Source organism: Populus trichocarpa, chromosome 4 (assembly GCF_000002775.5).
Source record: "Populus trichocarpa isolate Nisqually-1 chromosome 4, P.trichocarpa_v4.1, whole genome shotgun sequence".
Taxonomy (NCBI): domain Eukaryota; kingdom Viridiplantae; phylum Streptophyta; class Magnoliopsida; order Malpighiales; family Salicaceae; genus Populus; species Populus trichocarpa.
Window position 1 is genome coordinate 6588330 of NC_037288.2, and position 18439 is coordinate 6606768.

General features: G+C 32.9%; 3 protein-coding genes across 5 annotated transcripts; 2 read left to right on the plus strand and 1 right to left on the minus strand.

Moving 5' to 3' along the window:
* The first annotated feature begins 5116 nt into the window (after nt 1-5116).
* On the plus strand, nt 5117-8362 carry LOC7487423 (uncharacterized). Its single transcript, XM_002305874.4, has 4 exons — nt 5117-5483; nt 6399-6660; nt 7283-7350; nt 7895-8362. The coding sequence occupies exons 1-4, from the start codon at nt 5349-5351 to the stop codon at nt 8234-8236; spliced, it is 807 nt and encodes a 268-aa protein (XP_002305910.2). The 5' UTR covers nt 5117-5348; the 3' UTR covers nt 8237-8362.
* Nucleotides 8363-9826: 1464 nt separating this feature from the next.
* On the minus strand, nt 9827-12452 carry LOC7493592 (uncharacterized). Of its 3 annotated transcripts, XM_052451921.1 has the most exons (3): nt 12077-12240; nt 10908-11134; nt 9827-10635 (listed from the first exon to the last, which is right to left on the minus strand). In XM_052451921.1, exon 3 carries the CDS (start codon nt 10612-10614, stop codon nt 10045-10047), a length of 570 nt encoding a protein of 189 aa, XP_052307881.1. In that variant the 5' UTR covers nt 10615-10635; nt 10908-11134; nt 12077-12240; the 3' UTR covers nt 9827-10044. The 3 variants fall into 3 exon arrangements, with proteins under 3 accessions (XP_052307881.1, XP_002305242.1, XP_052307880.1); XM_002305206.4 differs by having other exon boundaries at nt 9827-11134; nt 12077-12452; XM_052451920.1 differs by having other exon boundaries at nt 9827-11229; nt 12077-12238.
* Nucleotides 12453-16804: 4352 nt separating this feature from the next.
* LOC7493591 (septum site-determining protein minD homolog, chloroplastic) lies at nt 16805-18186 on the plus strand. The gene has a single exon (XM_002305873.4). The coding sequence runs from the start codon at nt 16940-16942 to the stop codon at nt 17918-17920; it is 981 nt and encodes a 326-aa protein (XP_002305909.1). The 5' UTR covers nt 16805-16939; the 3' UTR covers nt 17921-18186.
* The last annotated feature ends 253 nt before the right edge of the window (nt 18187-18439 follow it).

Sequence of the window (18439 nt, forward strand, 5' to 3'; positions counted from 1 at the left end):
AGCTAGTATTAAAAATAATTTTTAAAAATTAAAAAAAAATATTATTTTAATATATTTATAAACAAAAAATATTTTAAAAATAATTGCTACTATCCTCACAAACATCTCCTTATAAAAAAAATATATATCAAACCCAATTCAAGAACTTGAAAAACAACATAGATTTTTGAATTATTTAGTTATTTTTTATTTATTTAAACGACATAACTTTAATTTTTTTTAAAAAAAAAATCATCAATATTAAAGCAAATTGGGTTGGATAGTGTAGAGTAGATCTCTAAAAACTCCATTGAAAAAATATCAATCCTTACTCGAAGAACTTGAAAACAATTTGGATTATTGAGTTAATCAGGATTTTTTTCTATTAAAAAGAGATATTTTCAAAAAAAAAAATAAAAAAATCCTTGACATTGACGCAAATGGGGCTGTATGTAGATAAATCAACTGAGTTTTACTAGCTAGATATTTTTTAAAAAAACTTAACTTGGGATTTATTCTAGATAATGTTCTGAGTTGTCAAGTACACCTAGCAGAGGTCGGTCGGGTTTATCAAGTACAGGAAAACAACTGGAGTTCGAGGAAGTGCATGAACTAGGCTCGTCCTGGGCCCGTAGCAAAGTGAGTCTCGAGTGGGTCTCATCAGCGTCACACGATTTTTCATGACTATAAGCCGTGTTTGTAATGATTATTTTTAAAATATTTTTTATTTATAAATATATTATAATAATATTTTTTATTTTTAAAAAATTATTTTTGATATTAACATATTAAAATATGATCTAAAAACATAAAAAAATATTAATTTAAAAAAAAATAAATCTTTTTAAAAATATTTTTAAAATACAAAAACAAATAACATTCCCCGCCTGTCCCACCTCCGACAAAGTAACGGCTTGTAAAGGTGCCACAAGAAGATTTACCGGAGAAATTAAGATAATAATGACGTGATATGATAGCAAATGATCATCTTGACCATTAAATATCTCCACTCGAGGAGTCCGAAGAGCAATCAACTCCCTTTGCAACTTGTTTCGTCTCACCGAAAGTCCAAGCAAAAGGGATCTAGGGTTCGATCACTATCACATAAAATTCTCTTGTTTAATCATTTAGGTGATGTCCCAGTAATAAGAGCTTAGAACTAAGAGGTTTGCTTCTTCTGTAATCTCAGGTTCGAACCCTGTGATTGCTCATATGATGGCCACTAGAGGCTTACATGGTCGTTAACTTCAGGGCCCGTGGGATTAGTCGAGGTACGCGCAAACTGGTCCGGACATCCACATTAAACTAAAAAAAAAAATCTCTTGTTTGATTTTTCTACCCTTTTTCTTCGACCTAACATGTGCCGGCTAGACATCATTTCATATACTTAATTCGTGAATGATATTACGATGTTAAGTTTTTTTCACTTGTAAATATATTAAAATAATTTTTTTATTTTTGATATTAGTATATTAAAAAAATAAAAAAATACTATAAATTATTAATTTAATATTTTTTTAAACAAAACACATTTAAAAACAAAAATTATTATATTTTCAAGCATTTTAGTGTGTGTTTATCGCTACAATAGCTTTTGCATCACTTTTTTGTAACCAAGATTTCAAAATAAGATTTTCATTTGAAATTATGCAAAACTTTTGTGCGTGTTAATTAACAAAAAATATATTTAAAATTATAATTATAATAAAACATAATTTTAACTGCACCGCACCAATTGTGCCGAAAGTACTTAGCAATGTTTGGTATTGCGGTTGGAAAGTAATTTTGAAATTTAAAAAAAAAAATTATTTTTTTTATTTTTATTTTAAATTAATATATTTTTGATGTTTTCAAATTATTTTGATATGCCAATGTTAAAAATAATTTTTAAAAAATAAAAAATATATTATTTTAATATATTTTAAAATAAAAAATACTTTGAAAAACAACTATTACTCCACTTCCAAACACCCTCCAAGCTAAAACAAAACCTCTTGTTTGATTGACAATGGAAAGTCTAGTGCCCTAATCTCAAGATTAAGATTTTCGAAGATCAAAGGGTGATATATTACGCTCCTATATATTTATACAATTCAAAGAGCTGCCGACACAATTATTTAAAGGTGTACATCCTTTTTAGTTGAATTTCCATGAAAAAAAAAATTAACAGTGTTAGATATAGTATAATTAATTTGTGAATCAATTATTTTTATTATAATAATATTTTTTTATTTTTTAAAAATAAATCAAGAAAGAGTGTTTTTAGTATCAACCATGTTAGATATATAAGGTGTGTTTGGTATTGCGATAGCTGTTATGATTGTGATTTGAAAAAAATTGTTTTATAAAAAGTACTTTTACTTGAGGTTGATTTGGAAAAATATATGTTTGGTTAAAACTGTGGTTGAAATTGAGGTTGAACAAAAAGTAGTTCAATGTGTTTGGTTAAAAATACTTTTGAAATTGAAGTTATAAATAATTTTAAAAAATATATATTAATATTTATGATTTTTAATTTAAATATTGCAGATTTAACTATTGCTATTACATTGTGAAATAAATCATACTTTATATATATATAAAAATTATTGTTCCATTAAACTATCTACAATTCTATTACATACAAAATTCATCCGACAAAAACTACAGTTTCCATGATTTTTTGAGCGTGCAATAAAATTAAGTAAAATATTATCAGGAATAAAAATGAGATTATAGTATGAATAAATTTAATTCACCTTAAACTATTTTTTTTAAAAAAATAAAAATTATTGTTCACATTCATGTGAACAGTGCGAGTGAAATCAATTAACTGCATTGATTTTTTGAAAAAACACTGTTCATGTGAACCGTGCGACTGTGAAGGGATGCTGCACTGTTCACTGAACAGTGTAACATAGTGCAGCCGCAATAAAAGCAAGTAGGATATGCTTTCGTTTTCCATGCATTTCAAATACATAATTTGTGGGACTCATGAACAATGACTTTTGTTTTCTTTGTTACCAAACATTGTTACCTCTGCGTTTTAAGTAAAATACAAATGCAACAACATAGAACACTCTCATAATATAACTATTTAAATTACAAGTTAACCAAGTTATTTTTATAGGTTTAATTTAAAACCCATTCAAATTAGTTTTTAATCACATTTTTTTATTTATTAATCCGCTAGATAAAGCTAAGCTCAATGATTATGAAAAATAAATAAATTTAAATTTAAACAAAAAGGGACGGCTTGACCGTGACAGTAAGAAAACTGTCGGTTGCTGGTTTTGTAGTTTATAATAATCGCCACGATTTGTGGGTCCCACTTTTATCCCAATCACCACTCCTTCCATCTAACGATAACTGTAAAGTGTAAACTTCTATGATTCCAAAATCCAGACAGTTGTTAAATATATAAAGAAGCCCTTCTTTTAGGGTGTAATTATTATTCTATCAAATCTCTAGGACCAATTTAATAATATTCAATTCCTTTTCCTTTTGAAAGAAAAGTTTGGATTAACTGTAGATCAGTCCCCATCTATTCAGCTTAATATCAAACGTAGCAGCCTGGAGTGGTTACTTTTAAATTTATTTTTTATTTGATATTATATTAAAATAATATTTTTATTTTTTTAAAAAATATTAGTATATATAAATAATTTGAAAACATAAAAAAAATTATTTTAAAATAGAAAAAAAATAAAATAAAATCGCTTTTGAAATATAAAAATAAATATGCTAAAAAAATTTTCAAAATTTTATTTTGAGGGTGTTTGAGATAGCGATTCAACATGAGTTTTTAAAGTTTTTTACTTTAATTTTTTTTATTGTTTTTTAAATCGTTTTGATATATTAGTATAAAAAATAAGATTTATAAAATAAAAAAATATTATTATAATATATTTTTAAATAAAAAATACTTTAAAAATCAATTATTATCACCATTAAAATTAAGACATATGATAATCTGAAATGAGTTATTCAAATTATATAAAGAGAAGTGTCTTTTCCTTTCATCGGAAAATGAGATTCACGAATAACTCTAGATGTATTGTATATGATAATTAATTTTTGGATATTGTTATGTCAGTCAAATAAAAAAGTAAGAGATTTAATTTGTAAATTTTGAATAAAAATAAAGAAGTAATTGCTTTAAAATAACATTTGTTTATTATCTCATAACAAAAAAGATAAAAATAATAAAAACATTAACATATTTGATAGAATATATATATATATATATATATATAATAAATATATTTATGGTATAATTTTGAAATAAATTTATGTATTTATAAAACATGAAGTACACGAGATAAATATCACTTTTATTTTTATTATTTTTGTCTTTTCTATCACACCACAATAATCAAATACTAAGTAAAAAATAATTAGCCTCACAATAGAAAAAATGTATCATTCTTGGCTTATATATTAAAAAAATATTTTTGAATTTAAAATGCAAGTTTGAGTCTCACTAAATAATATAATTTCGTTGAATTAATAATACAATTTTAAACTTCAACTTCTACGCAAACATTATGGAAATTTATCCATGAATGTGTGGTATTAAATTTATGATTACTTGGCCTGCACTTGATTTTTTTTTTACTCGTTTAATCAATAAAATAAAATGAATATCAAAAGGACTAAATTGAAACAAAATTTTAGTCAGGGAACAAAGTTGAAAACCAAAAAGTTCCATGCCTTTAAAAAATAAAAGAAAAATCATGCTTAATCAATCACAGTTTGTGTTAAATCCTTAAAATCGATAAAGGAAACGTTTGGGAACGCGGCTGCGGCTGCGTTTCTAAAAATTTTGATTTTTTTTTTTGTTAAAATTTAATATAATTTGTATGTTTTGGATCGTTTTGATATGCTAATATCAAAAATAATTTTTAAAAAATAAAAAACATCATTGGCATTAAAAATTATTTGAAAAACATCCGCAACCACACTGGAAGTATATGTTTATGGTTGTGGTTTAACCGCTGTTTTGTTGTTTTTGAAAAAATAAAAATAAAAATATATTTTTTATATTTTTGAATTATTTTGATATTTTAATATTAAAAATAAAATTTTAAAAATAAAAAATATATTATTTTAATATATTTTTAAATACAACTTTTACCGCACTACAAATCTGAAATGAACTCTTCTTCCTTCCTTCTTTCTTCAACTAAAAAGTAAGTTTTAGCATTTCGAGGCCAAATTACAAAAACCTCCCAGTCCTCTGAAACTCGAATTCTTCTCTCCCACACACACTAGAGAGAGAGAGAGAGAGAGAGAGAGAGAGAGCTTCATCTGTGTGTGTGATTTTGGTGAAATAGGGTTGGGGTTTGTTGTTTTGGATTGAACTGAGATTAAAGGAGGAGGAGGAGGAGATGACGGAGGTGATATTGCATGTGTATGATGTGACTAATAGTGGATCGGAGAAGACGAACAACACAATTTTGAACATCAACAAGATCTTCAAAGACGCTATTGGTCTCGGTGGCATCTTCCACAGCGCCGTTCAGGTCCATTTCTTTCTGTTTTTCATTTGTTTATTTGCAGCAGTTATGGTGGAGTTAGTGTAAATTAAAGAGAGATCTAGGGTTTTATTTTTAATTGTTTAATTTTATGTTTTTTTTCAGTGGAGTGTGAGATCTAGGGTTTTGGTTTCAGTTTCAGTTGAATCGTTGCGTAATAAAATTTATTAGTATGCGTTTATTTTTTACTGTATTGGAACTTTTATTGTGGATTAAGAGGGATAATTACTGTTGCTGGGTCCCAATCATTGACATGGCGAATTGATGGTGGTTCTAGGGTTTTGGTTTTGATAGACATTTAATTTGGTTTGTCTTTCAAGAACCGGAACTTTCAACTGTGCTATAAACTGGGTTGGCTTTGAACATAGAACTGTATTGAAGAGATTGTAATCACACAGGTAAGGGGGAGGAGATTTGTTTTGACATGGAATATGCAGAGGGGGCATTTTTGTGTAATTAAGTTTTTTGCAGTTCCCTTTCAATTTATTTAGTTTTTTGACCTAGCATTTTTAAAGGGTTTGTTTTGTTGATTGAGTTTTGAGTAAAGTTTCCTAGCATTAGTGAGAACTTATTTGTGGAAAATTGAACTTGTGTACAGACTGAGTCGATGGATGTCTTGTGCAAGCAGCGTGTTGAAAAACTGTCATCATAAATCCTAATCTGTCATCTATAGTTAGTTTCTAAGTGCTAAATTATGCAATAACGTGGCTAGATGCAGGCAAATGAATGCGTATCTTAAAACTTGACACCGAGCTCTTGTATGTTACTACTATATTACACCTTTTACTGATTCTTTGGGATTTATTTATGGTCTTCATGTCTCTGTTACTCTTGAAATCAAGTTATATTGAATTGGAATGTATGAATTAAGGGTAGTAAATCTGTTTGTTTTATGTGTGACAGATACATGGAGATGATGAATGGTCTTTTGGGTTTTGTGAGCAAGGAACTGGAGTTTTTAGTTGCCCCTCTAGTAAGAATCCGATGTATACATATCGTGAGAAAATTGTACTAGGAAAAACTAGTTGTTCAATCTTTAAGGTGAATCAGATCTTGCGGGAACTTAGTAGAGAATGGCCTGGAGATGCCTATGACTTGTTGGCCAAGAACTGTAATCACTTCTGTGATGAATTTTGCGAAAGGCTTGGTGTGCCAAAACTTCCAGGTAATAACTTTTCTTTTCTGTTTTTTTTTTTCAGATTACCCCAAAGAATTTCTGAAACTTGAATCCGTTCCATGTTTGAAGATTAATTGGCCAGCTGTTGAGTGTGATTTGTTTGTACTGCTTCTATAATAGAAAACTGTTTTCTTTCTGAATACAATTCCTCAGTAGACTCTGATTTATGATTGAGAAATATTGTAGTATGTGGAGATATTTATGTGTGATTTTTCATGCTGAAAAATGTCCTCTTTGAGTTTGACAATGACCTTAAACCTGGCAAGATTTTTATCCTCTCCCATCCCCGCCCCCCTTTCTCCACTGAGATCTGTGTGAAATAGCTTCATTATCCTAAATTCTTCTGGAGTTACTTGGGTTACATTATCCATTTTGCTGTTTCTTCATATTGCTGCTCCATTTCACTTGACCGCTGGCCCTGCATTTTTAGTTGTAAATTGTGGCTCCTTTGCCAATAATAAAGTAAATGTTGGATATGAATTATAAGCTTTTCTTTGGGATTGTAACCATTCTTCACCTTTTTCAACTTAAGAAAGAAGGTTGTGATCTCAACACTCTTGTTCTTGTTGCAATTGTCCTGAAGTGGATGTTACTGTGATTTGTCTGACAGGTTGGGTCAATCGTTTTGCCAATGCTGGCGATGCTGCTATGGAAGTAGCAGGAAATACAGCCTTCCGGGTGAGATGCTCGTGTTTTTGTTTTTCTTACTTCCCTGGATCATATCTCTACCCTTGGGGTCATTTTAACTTTGTCAAGTTCAAGTAATTAGCACACTTGCACTAACTGGAGTTATAGAAATATGCCCCCCAACCCACCCACACAATTTGTAATGGACACCTCATTAATGCTTGTAATTCTGGTTCGGTGTAGTCTGTGTTATTCTTCACTTTCCCATCCTTTTGCAACTGTCCTGGTGTGATTCCTGTTTATTTTTCCTCAAGTTATTTTTTAGGGTTGTTTTGCCTCGGTAATATGTGAATGTGAAAGTAGTCTCTTATGGATATCATTCACGCAGTAAATCTGTTTACTCCTAACACAATCCAGTATACTTTCTTTGGTTCATACTGCTTTCATTAGCAGCCCTTTCATCTTCTATTGACACCAGTTTAAGAACGGCCTGCATGTGAATTATTAATTAGATATGGATGTGGATGTTTTAATAACCATATTTATGGTTTTTAACATTTCACTAATTCCAAAATATGTGGTTGGTTTCCTGCAGTTTAGACAAGCCAAGACTGAGATAGTATCTGCCAGCAAAGTTGCTTATCGTTTCCTTGTGGGTGTTACTTCCAATAACGGGTCTGGTCTTGAGTCCCCTGAAAACTCAAACAGAGGTGTCCCAAGATTTCAAGGAACCTGGTTTAAAAATCTCATAGCAAACGGTGCCAAACCATCCAGTAGCACAGAAGTTGATAATCAGGACGAAAACATGCTTCTTCAGCAACAACGCATCAAGCAAGGGGCCGATCAACTATCTCGGCAGAACTCACAACAAGAATCAGATCCACTGCATCAGAATTCAAGGCATGATGAAGCATTACCAGCATCTAGCCCATATTAGATTCTTTCATTGTGTATGATTGTAAAATTGTTCATCGCTTTTCCAGCTGAATTGTTTTTCTAATGGTGCCTAAAAGGAACCCAGGCACGATGAAAAGGTTATCAATATGAAGTGTTTTTTCTCTTATCCCACATGCCACGGTTGATCTTCATGGAATTTGGACACCCTCTTCTGGTATCAAAAACATTACATGGAAAAATTTCGATTTGCTCAGTGAGAAAATATTACCTTGGGACCAAACCCCAATCTAGGTAACAACTTGAGAAGGCCTGTTTATGCCCTAACATTGAGACCCAACTTGTACATATATGAAAATCTTGCATTGGGCAATTGGAGGCGAAGTCCATGGTTGCCCTCTTAAGAGGCATGCGTTATTTCTCAAAAAAAGAAGCTAATTTTCAACATTTAGTATACAAATCTCAGTAATTGGCAACTGAAATCTTCATCATGAGAAACATCCAGACTTCAATTCTTGTAATTGTTAGCTATGATACGAAGCAGGACAATATTTTCTCTTCCTTAAAAAGTGATCCTAGAAGAGCTTTTTGTGTCTTATATAGTGATCCTTGGAGGAAACCCATTATAGTTGTTTGCATGTTGCCTTCCGACGTGGTTTTCCGATACATGAAGTGCCCAATTAGAGAGATAAATAAAGGGTTGGTAGGGACCAATGGTAGGCTGTTGAGGTGGAATACTGTGGCTTCAATCACTATGTTAAATAATAGAGAAATTAGGGCACCTGAAAAGTAAGTGCCGACATTATATATAGAGAAAGTTGTTACCCACTATACGTATCGTATTCATGTAGTAGCGGACAGCAGGACAATTTGGAAAGAATTCCTTGGTTGCAATGGAAGTTGAGTGCCGCGACCATGCGTGCTATGCTTAGCTGTCTTCTGATCCAGCTTATAACATACAAAAAGCTACATTAAATTTAACTACCACTCTTGGAATCTTGGTAGGTGAAGACTTTTCGTGGAGAATCAAAGAAGAGATGGTGAAAAAACAGGAGGCTTCTAGCAAAAATGGCATGGATTATAGCTGCAGCACCATCTCTCGCAAAGCAAGACATATTTCGTGTTTCACCTCTACTTTCCAGTGCACAGGTGAATCTCTCTGGCACCAGCCTCTCAGATTTGTATTGTAACACCCCACTGTTTCCCATTGATTTTCTTTTAAACCTAGAAGAACGGTCCTGTTGGTTGACATCTTCATTAACAAACAGAAGAAGCTGGATTCAGAATGGAAACCCTAGTTTCTTGTTCAACAGAATCATGAGCTCAGCTTCATCAATCAATACATTAGCACAAGTGAGCTACCTCATCAATATCATGAGAAGCTGCACTAGACTTTACACAAGTTGAGCCTGTGTATAATGTCAGTCTAGAATCCTGCTAAATTGAGGACCATTGCACGCCCTACATTGAACTCCTGATGGATCACCCTAACCGGAAGATTGCAAATCAAATTTAAAAATGATTCACAAAGTATGGACCAGAAATGAAATAAGAATCCCAATCAAATGGGCAATATTACTTTTGTAGTCAATAAAAGTTGGCTGTTAGAATCGGTCAGAAAAATCGTTCCACAAGGAAAACAAAAATACCAGTAAAATGATATTTGAGTCACAAAAAACAAAACATGCTTCTCGAGCAAATGACATGAAAAACACAGATAATAAGTGCGACATTTGTTCAAACCAGAAGCAGCAACACACAAATCTGATAAATGACTTTAAGACATTCATGAATATATACAAAAACACTGTTTAAGAACTCAGTTTTGAAAGGCGGCAGAGAATTGCTAGTCTACCCTCTTAGCATTCCGTTGAACAGGAATGTGTCGCCATCCGCATCCTCTGCAATCTGGAGCGATGAAGCAGCTTGTGCTGCGATAAGTTCATCTGAGAACTCAGTAGTGCCCCAACTGCCATCGTCAAAGTATTGTACTGGCAAACTCTTTTGAAGAGACTCGTATGAAAAGGGCCAGTCATTATTTTCCCTATCCCCCCACTTGCATCCAGTTCCATAAGTACTAGAGAGCCACCCTATTCTTTCAAATGAATTCCCCGAGCAGTCCTCGTGAGGAAGCGATGGTCTCTTTTCACCCATGAAAACATCAATATTACCAGCACAACCCCAAGTGTTGAAACCTTCTTCTTTGTTTAGCACAATATTACATGAATCATCAGAGTCCTCGCCAAGTAAGACATGCAGAGCAACAGCCTCTGCAATTGCAGCACCCTCTTCATCAAGTCTTTGCTGTTCTTCCTTCTTTTTTTGTTTTTTTTTCTCTAGCTCAGATCGGATTGCTGCTGAAGTAGCTAGAGCTTTCTCCAAACGCCTCTTTTTCTTCTCAGCTTGCCTGAGACGATCCATCTCGCCTTTCACCTGCTTCTTCTTCACTTTCCTCGCAACAGGTTGCACTTTATTACATGCTATGCTATCCATGATAACTACTGAACTACAAATATTGTCCCTCTTTTCAACTTATTAGCTTACAAAGAACTCTTCTAAAATGTGTACATTTTCCCTATAACTTTCTTTCGTTCTTTATCTGTTCTTTTTTCACTCTTTGTTTGCTACTAAACAATACTACCAAATTTCAGCATAGAAAACTAACGTAATCTCAAAAGTTCAAGAACTACACCCACTCAGGTCTGAAGGAGTACCTCATCTTCCGGACAATACAATCCCAAACAGAAACAACAGGAGACAATAAGAGAGAGAAATGATAAGCATCCACAGACTCATCCCTTGGCACCATTCTTCCTAATTTTCCACAACCCTTGCATTTGCCCATTCTGTGCGCACACCAATAAAACCACAAAGCTAATCAAAACTGCAAAAGCAACAATCTCACTCCAGTACTTCAAACAGCTCACATGGCCTTCCCCTACTGTAGTCGAAAAACTCAACAAGTCAATAAATGAAACCAAACAAGAAACCATCCAAGGTAACTTAAGCAAGCTTTATACACATAAGAAAGCCATCCTGCACAAAGCTACCAAATATATTAAACCTCCATTAGATCTTTGTTTCAGCCACAGAAAAACCAAAAGGAGTTTCAAGACACCTACCTCTTAACTACTTCAATAATTCACAACAATTTAATTGCGAATTAGAGGTACCCTAACCAATAAAAAAGACCCTTCACAATAATAAAGTTGTGTTCTGTGCATAGGTGCTGGCACACATATCATATTGACAAGAATATGAGAATCATAGTTAACGTAGCCTTGTCTAAAGCGGTTAGATTAAAAAACTCAGCAACCTGCTATTAATCATCAAACATCAAAAAGAAAAGGAAAGTACACCTGATCCTCACCGCCTTAATAAATCATCCTCATCACCATTCAACAAAATCTGAATTCATTGTCATACTCTCCTATATAAAGTCAATTAAAAATCACTCTTTCTTAGTTCAGATTTCAGATCCCAAAAGACTTCAACTTTTAGACACCCAATTAACCATTCAGGTAACAAATCACACAAACTGAACACATCTCACAATTCTAACCAATTCCCAGTTTTCTAGTGGCAGAAAATAACATCATAATTCAAAGTTCAATCCTTTTTCAGATCCAAGGCCACAGCTTTTACAAGCATCATAATTCAAATCAAATCTTAACCAAACAAACAAACCCACATCACCAAACTATAAAACATGCAATAAAAAACCAGTTAAACAGACATAAAAACACTAGATCCAAAAACCCATCATGATGAAAAACACAAAACTCACTAAAAATGATCACTTCAATAAAATCATACTAAAATCAATAAGTCCACCAAGAAAAATTGAAAAAAAAATCCAAACTTCAAAGGTACAAAAACAAACCTTGTTTACTGAGAAATTGAAGAGGTTTCCACGTTTCCCTCCACAAGTGAAGAGAACACAGACAAAGAGAGAGACAGAGAGAGAACTGAAAATTCAGAGCTTATAATGGGGTGTTTGCATCTAGAGAAAGTGAGAAAAAATTAAGAAGAGAGAGATGAAATAACTGCTAACATGACATAGGTGACAAGGGATAAAGGGCGGTCTTGTAATTCTCTGATCAGATTTAGACACGTGGCCGATCATGGGTTGTTGACAGGAGGCTTGTATGGTGTCACTGATAAATTCATGACACATGGCAAATTCTGGTAAGAGTGATCAAGATTGGTGAAAGTGGTCCCTGCTTTGCTTGCTTGATGGTGGGATGTTTAGCCTTCTGGGGTGGTAAAGTAGAGTTGAAGTTGGATTTTGGAAATTAGGGCTGACTTATCAAGTGAAGTCAAGTGTAGTTATCATCATCTCTTACTTGAGGACTAAATAGTAAATTCACGAGTTATATTTTGGAATTTTATAAATCAGAATAAGGGCGACTCAAAGCATGCCGGGTTTCAAGAGGTGAATTAATTCTAATTGAATTGGATCATTGGATCAATCATTTTTTTTTTTTTTAAAAAAAAATAATATTATTTTTTAAAAATATTATAAAGTAAACAATTTATGTTGCAAGTTAATCTGTCAGATTAAATTAGAGCAACTTCTAATTAATTTTTTTTTAAATCAAACCTAGAACAAGAGATGAATTGATCAAATGCTAAATTAATCATACAAGTTAGTCCAACAACTTCTACTTCTAAATTTCATCATTAATTTTAAGTTCAGTAATGATGGCAGAAAAATACTAAATAAGTAGTTAAGTTATTTTCATTTTTATTATGTATATTAAATTATGCGCATTCAATTTAAATTTAATATTTTAGATTTAATTTTAAAAAAGGATTGTATTTTGATGATGTCTCGTAAGTTGGGGACAAGTGAAATACACGCAAGATCCAATCTTATTGAATATAGAATGGAAAAAACAAAAAAGGATGATTTTATTTGTCTCATTAAACATTGTTCAATTCTATGATGCATTGATTACATTACACTATAAACTAAAAACGGTGGGAGAATTACTATTTCCTCATGCATTGTTGCCTCTTTCACATTTCAACATGGATTTTTATGGTAATTGTTTTAATTTCATTTTTAAATTGTCAGATTAAAGGTCAATTTGGGTTAATTTGTTAAGAAATGATTAGATTAAAACAGAGGAGATCAAAGTGAAAAACACGTAGAGAATAAGCAGCTTTAACAAAATTTAGACGGAAATTTATTTTAGTCTCCAAACTTTATCAATTATAAATATGCGGTCCCTTTAATCTTTAAAAATTAAGAACAACGCGAATTTTAGTTCAAAACTTCTTTTTTTTTTCCTTTTTAGTTTGAGAGATGAGAGGGAAAGTGGTTATATTCCAGCAATAAAAAAAGAAAGTCATCATTTACACTGATTAAGGCTACAAAATGGTTATTTTGGTGTTGATGAGTTCCTTTTAATGAGGAGAGTTTATTCTAAGTGTTTTTTTGATCATTGAACTTGCCTTATATAGTAGATATGAGCCCACAAATAATTTTGGTTATGGGATGATTGTGGGTTTTAAGCATTTTGTTTGTTGTTGTTTAAGGCCATTGATATGTTTTACAATATTTTTAGGGTGTTTTTTTTTTGGTTGAACATGATTAGAAATGGGCTTTTTTTATCTGGAACATTATACCTTGATTTCCCAACGACCAGAGGTAATCGAGATTTGAGTAAAGCAAGCGACGCATCACCTACTATTTGTTTTTTAAAAGTAAGGGGTTGACGACATGGGTTGCTCCAAGTCCGAGCGCTCGGGCCTTTTTCCTCCTTTTTCCTCTCCAAATTTTACCCATCACAATTGATTTTTTCTCGCTTATTTTTTTTTCTTCTAATTTCATCGATTAATAATTGAGCTACAAATTTTTTTTCGATTTGGTATTTTTATCCAGCTATCTCGGTATTTGGTTAGTTCTCAATTTCTCAAGGAGATCGTCATAGGAGGATCTCTCTAACTCGAGGAGGCTATGCAGGAGGATTTTTAAAGAAAATTATGTGTTTTCTTAATTATTTTTATTATAATTTAGTTTATAAAATCAAATATTATGCTTGTTACTTTGAATATTTTTTATTTAGTTTAGAAATACATAGAATAACTCTGTAATTATTTATTATAATTTTTTCCTTTTAAAGATAGACATAAAACTAATATAAAAAAAAAGAGTTGTTTAACTTGTTTCTAAGCAAATTTTACTCGTTACAATGTTGATGTTCTACGCTTTTATTTGAAAAAAAATTAACATCTACATATTTAATCCTTTTTTTAAATAAACATATATATATATATATATATATATATTATCTCTAACAAAAATTACCTCTAAATATAACCCTACTATCTCTTTCTTTATACAAGATCCACCTACAATAGTTATCTTCAAACATATTTTAACCTCATGTAACCATTGAATAAAAAAGCTTTACATATTTGTTTGTTGTCATTATTACATAAAAACTTGTCTTAATTTTCAACCAATGAAAACCAAACATGTATGTTTAATTCGTATTTATACTTGTTTTTAATAATATTTTGAAGAGGCTTAAGGACCCGATAAATCTAAACCGGTTCAGTTTAACTAAAAATCTCTTCAGAAGTTTTCTCGGTTAAACTCGGGCGAAGCAAAAAACCTGGATAAGACCCGGTTTTTTTTTAAAGGGCATCGTTTTCGATCACGGATAAAAATCTCTAATCCCCAGAACCAGCCGCCACCACGTAGAGCACCAAATCCTTTCTTCCCTTCAGCTCTCCATTTGCTTCTTCTTCGTTTTCTTTCTCCCCCGACCTAAAAACAACACAAGATTAGGATGTAATTACTAGTGCAACGAAGCATCTCACAACAGTTGTCCTAGAACTTGGAGGATAGAGCACAATTGCTGTTGATTAAAAGATGGCTACTGGATAATGGGCAAAAGAAGATGTTTGCCTCCTCAACAGATCGACGTGCTAAAAGAAAAACTGGAGGAAACTTTCTGAAAGGATCCAAAGGAATCAGAGGACACATTACACATAGTGAACTCAGACCACTTGAATTGTTTGGAAAGGATCTTCGATGAGGATAAGGTGTTCAACAGAATCGCCGTGGAGGCCAAAGAAACCAGAACAAATTGTGGGCTTAGTATCTCTTGAGATAAAAATGTTTTATTAAAAGTTCAAATAATAATTTTAATTTAAAAAATAAACTGATACTTCTATTTGTTTGAAAATCTTTTATAGAAAATCTTTTTTAATTAAAAATAATTAACTAACATATTTCATTTAAAATTAGGTTTGACTCGATAACTGTATCAGGTTTACTTTCTAATCGAGTTTAATAATTATTGTTTTTATTATTGTAAAACTCGATCTAAAATAAGACCCAGATCACAGGTTAGGAGAGTTGACCCCCAATATATATATATATATATATATATATATATATATATATATATATAATATCACAACAATGTCGTTTTGATTAAATTTTTATTTCAAAAAAATTTAACAAATTAAAGTCGGATTTTAATCAAGTTGAGCTCGAGTTAGCAATTCAATACAGGTTTTTAACGAAGTCTACTAAGTTTTTTTCTTGTTTTATTTTTCTTCAAATTAGACCGATTCAAATCTTAAATCAATCGGGTTTCAGGTTCATCTTAGAGGCCAATCCGAGATTACAACAATGCTCCGAACCAAATACACCTGAATTCAAGCTGTCTTGCCATTATATGGCTTAACTTCCAACCATCATGCAGGGAACGAAGCATGCCATACACGCTTGAAATCAAAGGCGACACGAACACAAGTTGACGTTATTTTTGCTCTCAAGTTGGACTTGAGAGTCTCAGGTAAAGTCTACCTACAAGCTTAGATCTGTAGACCCAAAATAAAATTGGGCCTAAGCCTCATGCTTACCTCGTGATATGACTTGTCCCATTTAACAGTCTAAAATATGACTGTTAATTAGCTTTGTGCATCCCTATACTCTTATAATCGTCTTGATATGGCCCTTCACCAATTAATCTTCATAATTTAACCCTCCTAGTCTTCACTTTTAAATCAAGTTGCCCTTTTCACATGGCCCTTCACCAATTAGTTTTTATAATTTAACCCCTCAGCCTTCGTTTTTAAACCAAGTTGTTCTATCCAATTCTAGATGTTAACAGCTAAATAGACTTTAAAAGTGGGTCTTGCTGCTCAGTCCCTCTCATCTAATGTAGTATTAGCCAACAATTATGTTTTTTTCCCTCTGTATTTCGGAGAAGAAAGGAGAAAAAGAAAATAATAAACATAAAAATAAGGATATATGTAAACAACTAATACACTCTTTTTATCTCGACGAGTGAAATTGAGCAGTTGGACCCACTCTTCAAGCCACACCAGCATTTAATGCCTAAACTTGGATGAAAGGGACTTGATTAAGAAACAAAGGTTAAGTAAAAAGGGTTAGATTGAGAAAAAATTAATGGAGGGTCACATTTAAAAGATAAATAAGTATAGGGGTGTGAAAGTAAATTAACCCAAAAAATGCGACCGTCGGAAAGGAAAAAACAATTAATAGAGGGTCACATTAAGCAAAATATAAAAGTATAGGGATGTGAGAAGTAAATTAACCCAAAACTGCTACAATCGGAAAGGAAATCTCAAGAGCTTCCCCAAAGCCAATCATTTTCAACGCTTCCTCGTTTGGCCCCTAAAATGATCTTCCTCTTCATTCGCTCTTAAAGCAACCCACCTAACTCTCACAGTCAAAAACACAAACACTTAGCAAACAATGCTGACACTAAAACCCTTACCCGCAAACACAAAACCCTCGTTCCTCCATTCCTTAACCCCATTCAGACCCAAAACCCAAACCCTAACAAAACCCTTCAAACCTCACTCAAACCCCGCAATCCAATCAGTCCTACAATGGAACAGAAAGCCCGAACTAGCTGGTGAAACCCCAAGAGTTGTCGTGATAACATCAGGCAAAGGTGGTGTCGGAAAAACCACAACAACTGCAAATGTTGGCCTCTCCTTAGCTCGCCTTGGCTTCTCTGTTGTCTCAGTTGATGCTGACGTAGGTTTGCGCAATCTAGACCTTTTGTTAGGGTTAGAAAACCGTGTAAATTATACTCTTGTTGAGGTTATGAATGGGGATTGTCGGTTAGACCAAGCGCTTGTCCGCGATAAGCGTTGGTCTAACTTTGAACTGTTGTGCATTTCTAAACCCAGGTCGAAATTGCCACTTGGGTTTGGTGGGAAAGCACTTGTTTGGCTTGTCGAGTCTTTGAAATCGCGGCAAGAAGGGTGCCCGCATTTCATTTTGATTGATTGCCCAGCTGGGATTGATGCAGGGTTCATTACGGCGATAACTCCAGCTAACGAGGCTGTTCTGGTAACAACTCCTGATATTACTAGCTTGCGTGATGCGGATAGGGTTGTAGGTTTGTTAGAATGTGATGGAATTAGGGATATAAAGATGATTGTTAATAGGGTTAGGACGGATATGATTAAAGGGGAAGATATGATGTCGGTGTTGGATGTGCAAGAAATGCTGGGCTTGGCATTGTTGGGGGTGATTCCGGAGGATACAGAGGTGATTAGGAGTACTAATAGAGGGTATCCACTTGTTTTGAATAAGCCACCTACACTGGCTGGATTGGCTTTCGAGCAAGCTGCTTGGAGACTTGTTGAGCAGGATAGTATGAAGGCTGTTATGGTGGAGGAAGAGCCAAAGAAACGTGGGTTTTTCTCGTTCTTTGGTGTATAGAGGTTTGTTCTGTGAAGAATGCAAGAAAGTGGGAAGTTGTGTATAGTTGGGTTAGTGTAAGTTTGATTTCTTTTTCGCACTGCTTTTAAGTTTTTCTGTCATTTGATGCTACGAAGATGATTCCCAGCATTAGTTGGTAGGGGTGATGAATTTGAATTGTCCATGAGTTGCGTGAAATTTTGCAATGTGAATTAGTCTTTGTACTTGTGAATGTGGCTAATTGGATTGTTGCTACCTAATGATATTGTTGTGTTTCTTTTTGCTCATTAAGTGTTCAACCTCCATTTCTCTTTCTAATCTGTAATTCACCAGAGACGGATAATCTGTTGAAATGGATCATTTCTCACTTTCAAGCTTGATAGACATAGTGCTAATTAGATTTCACCACAGAGATAAATTTGTTGCAGTAGTTTTGTTTTGTTGTTTGAGCGTTCATTTCATGGACTGAGTGTGTCTCCTAATATAATTAGGTCGATATCATGTGCAGTTAGGAATGTTCTAACAAATAGGACTCTCCCT

Coding starts and splice junctions, on each gene's coding strand:
- LOC7487423 (XM_002305874.4), top strand. CDS start 5,349: ATGACGGAGGTGATATTGCATGTGTATGATGTGACTAATAGTGGATCG. Junction 5,484..6,398: donor TCTTCCACAGCGCCGTTCAG/GTCCATTTCTTT, acceptor TATGTGTGACAG/ATACATGGAGATGATGAATG. Junction 7,351..7,894: donor CAGGAAATACAGCCTTCCGG/GTGAGATGCTCG, acceptor GGTTTCCTGCAG/TTTAGACAAGCCAAGACTGA.
- LOC7493592 (XM_002305206.4), bottom strand. CDS start 10,686: ATGGATAGCATAGCATGTAATAAAGTGCAACCTGTTGCGAGGAAAGTG.
- LOC7493591 (XM_002305873.4), top strand. CDS start 16,940: ATGCTGACACTAAAACCCTTACCCGCAAACACAAAACCCTCGTTCCTC.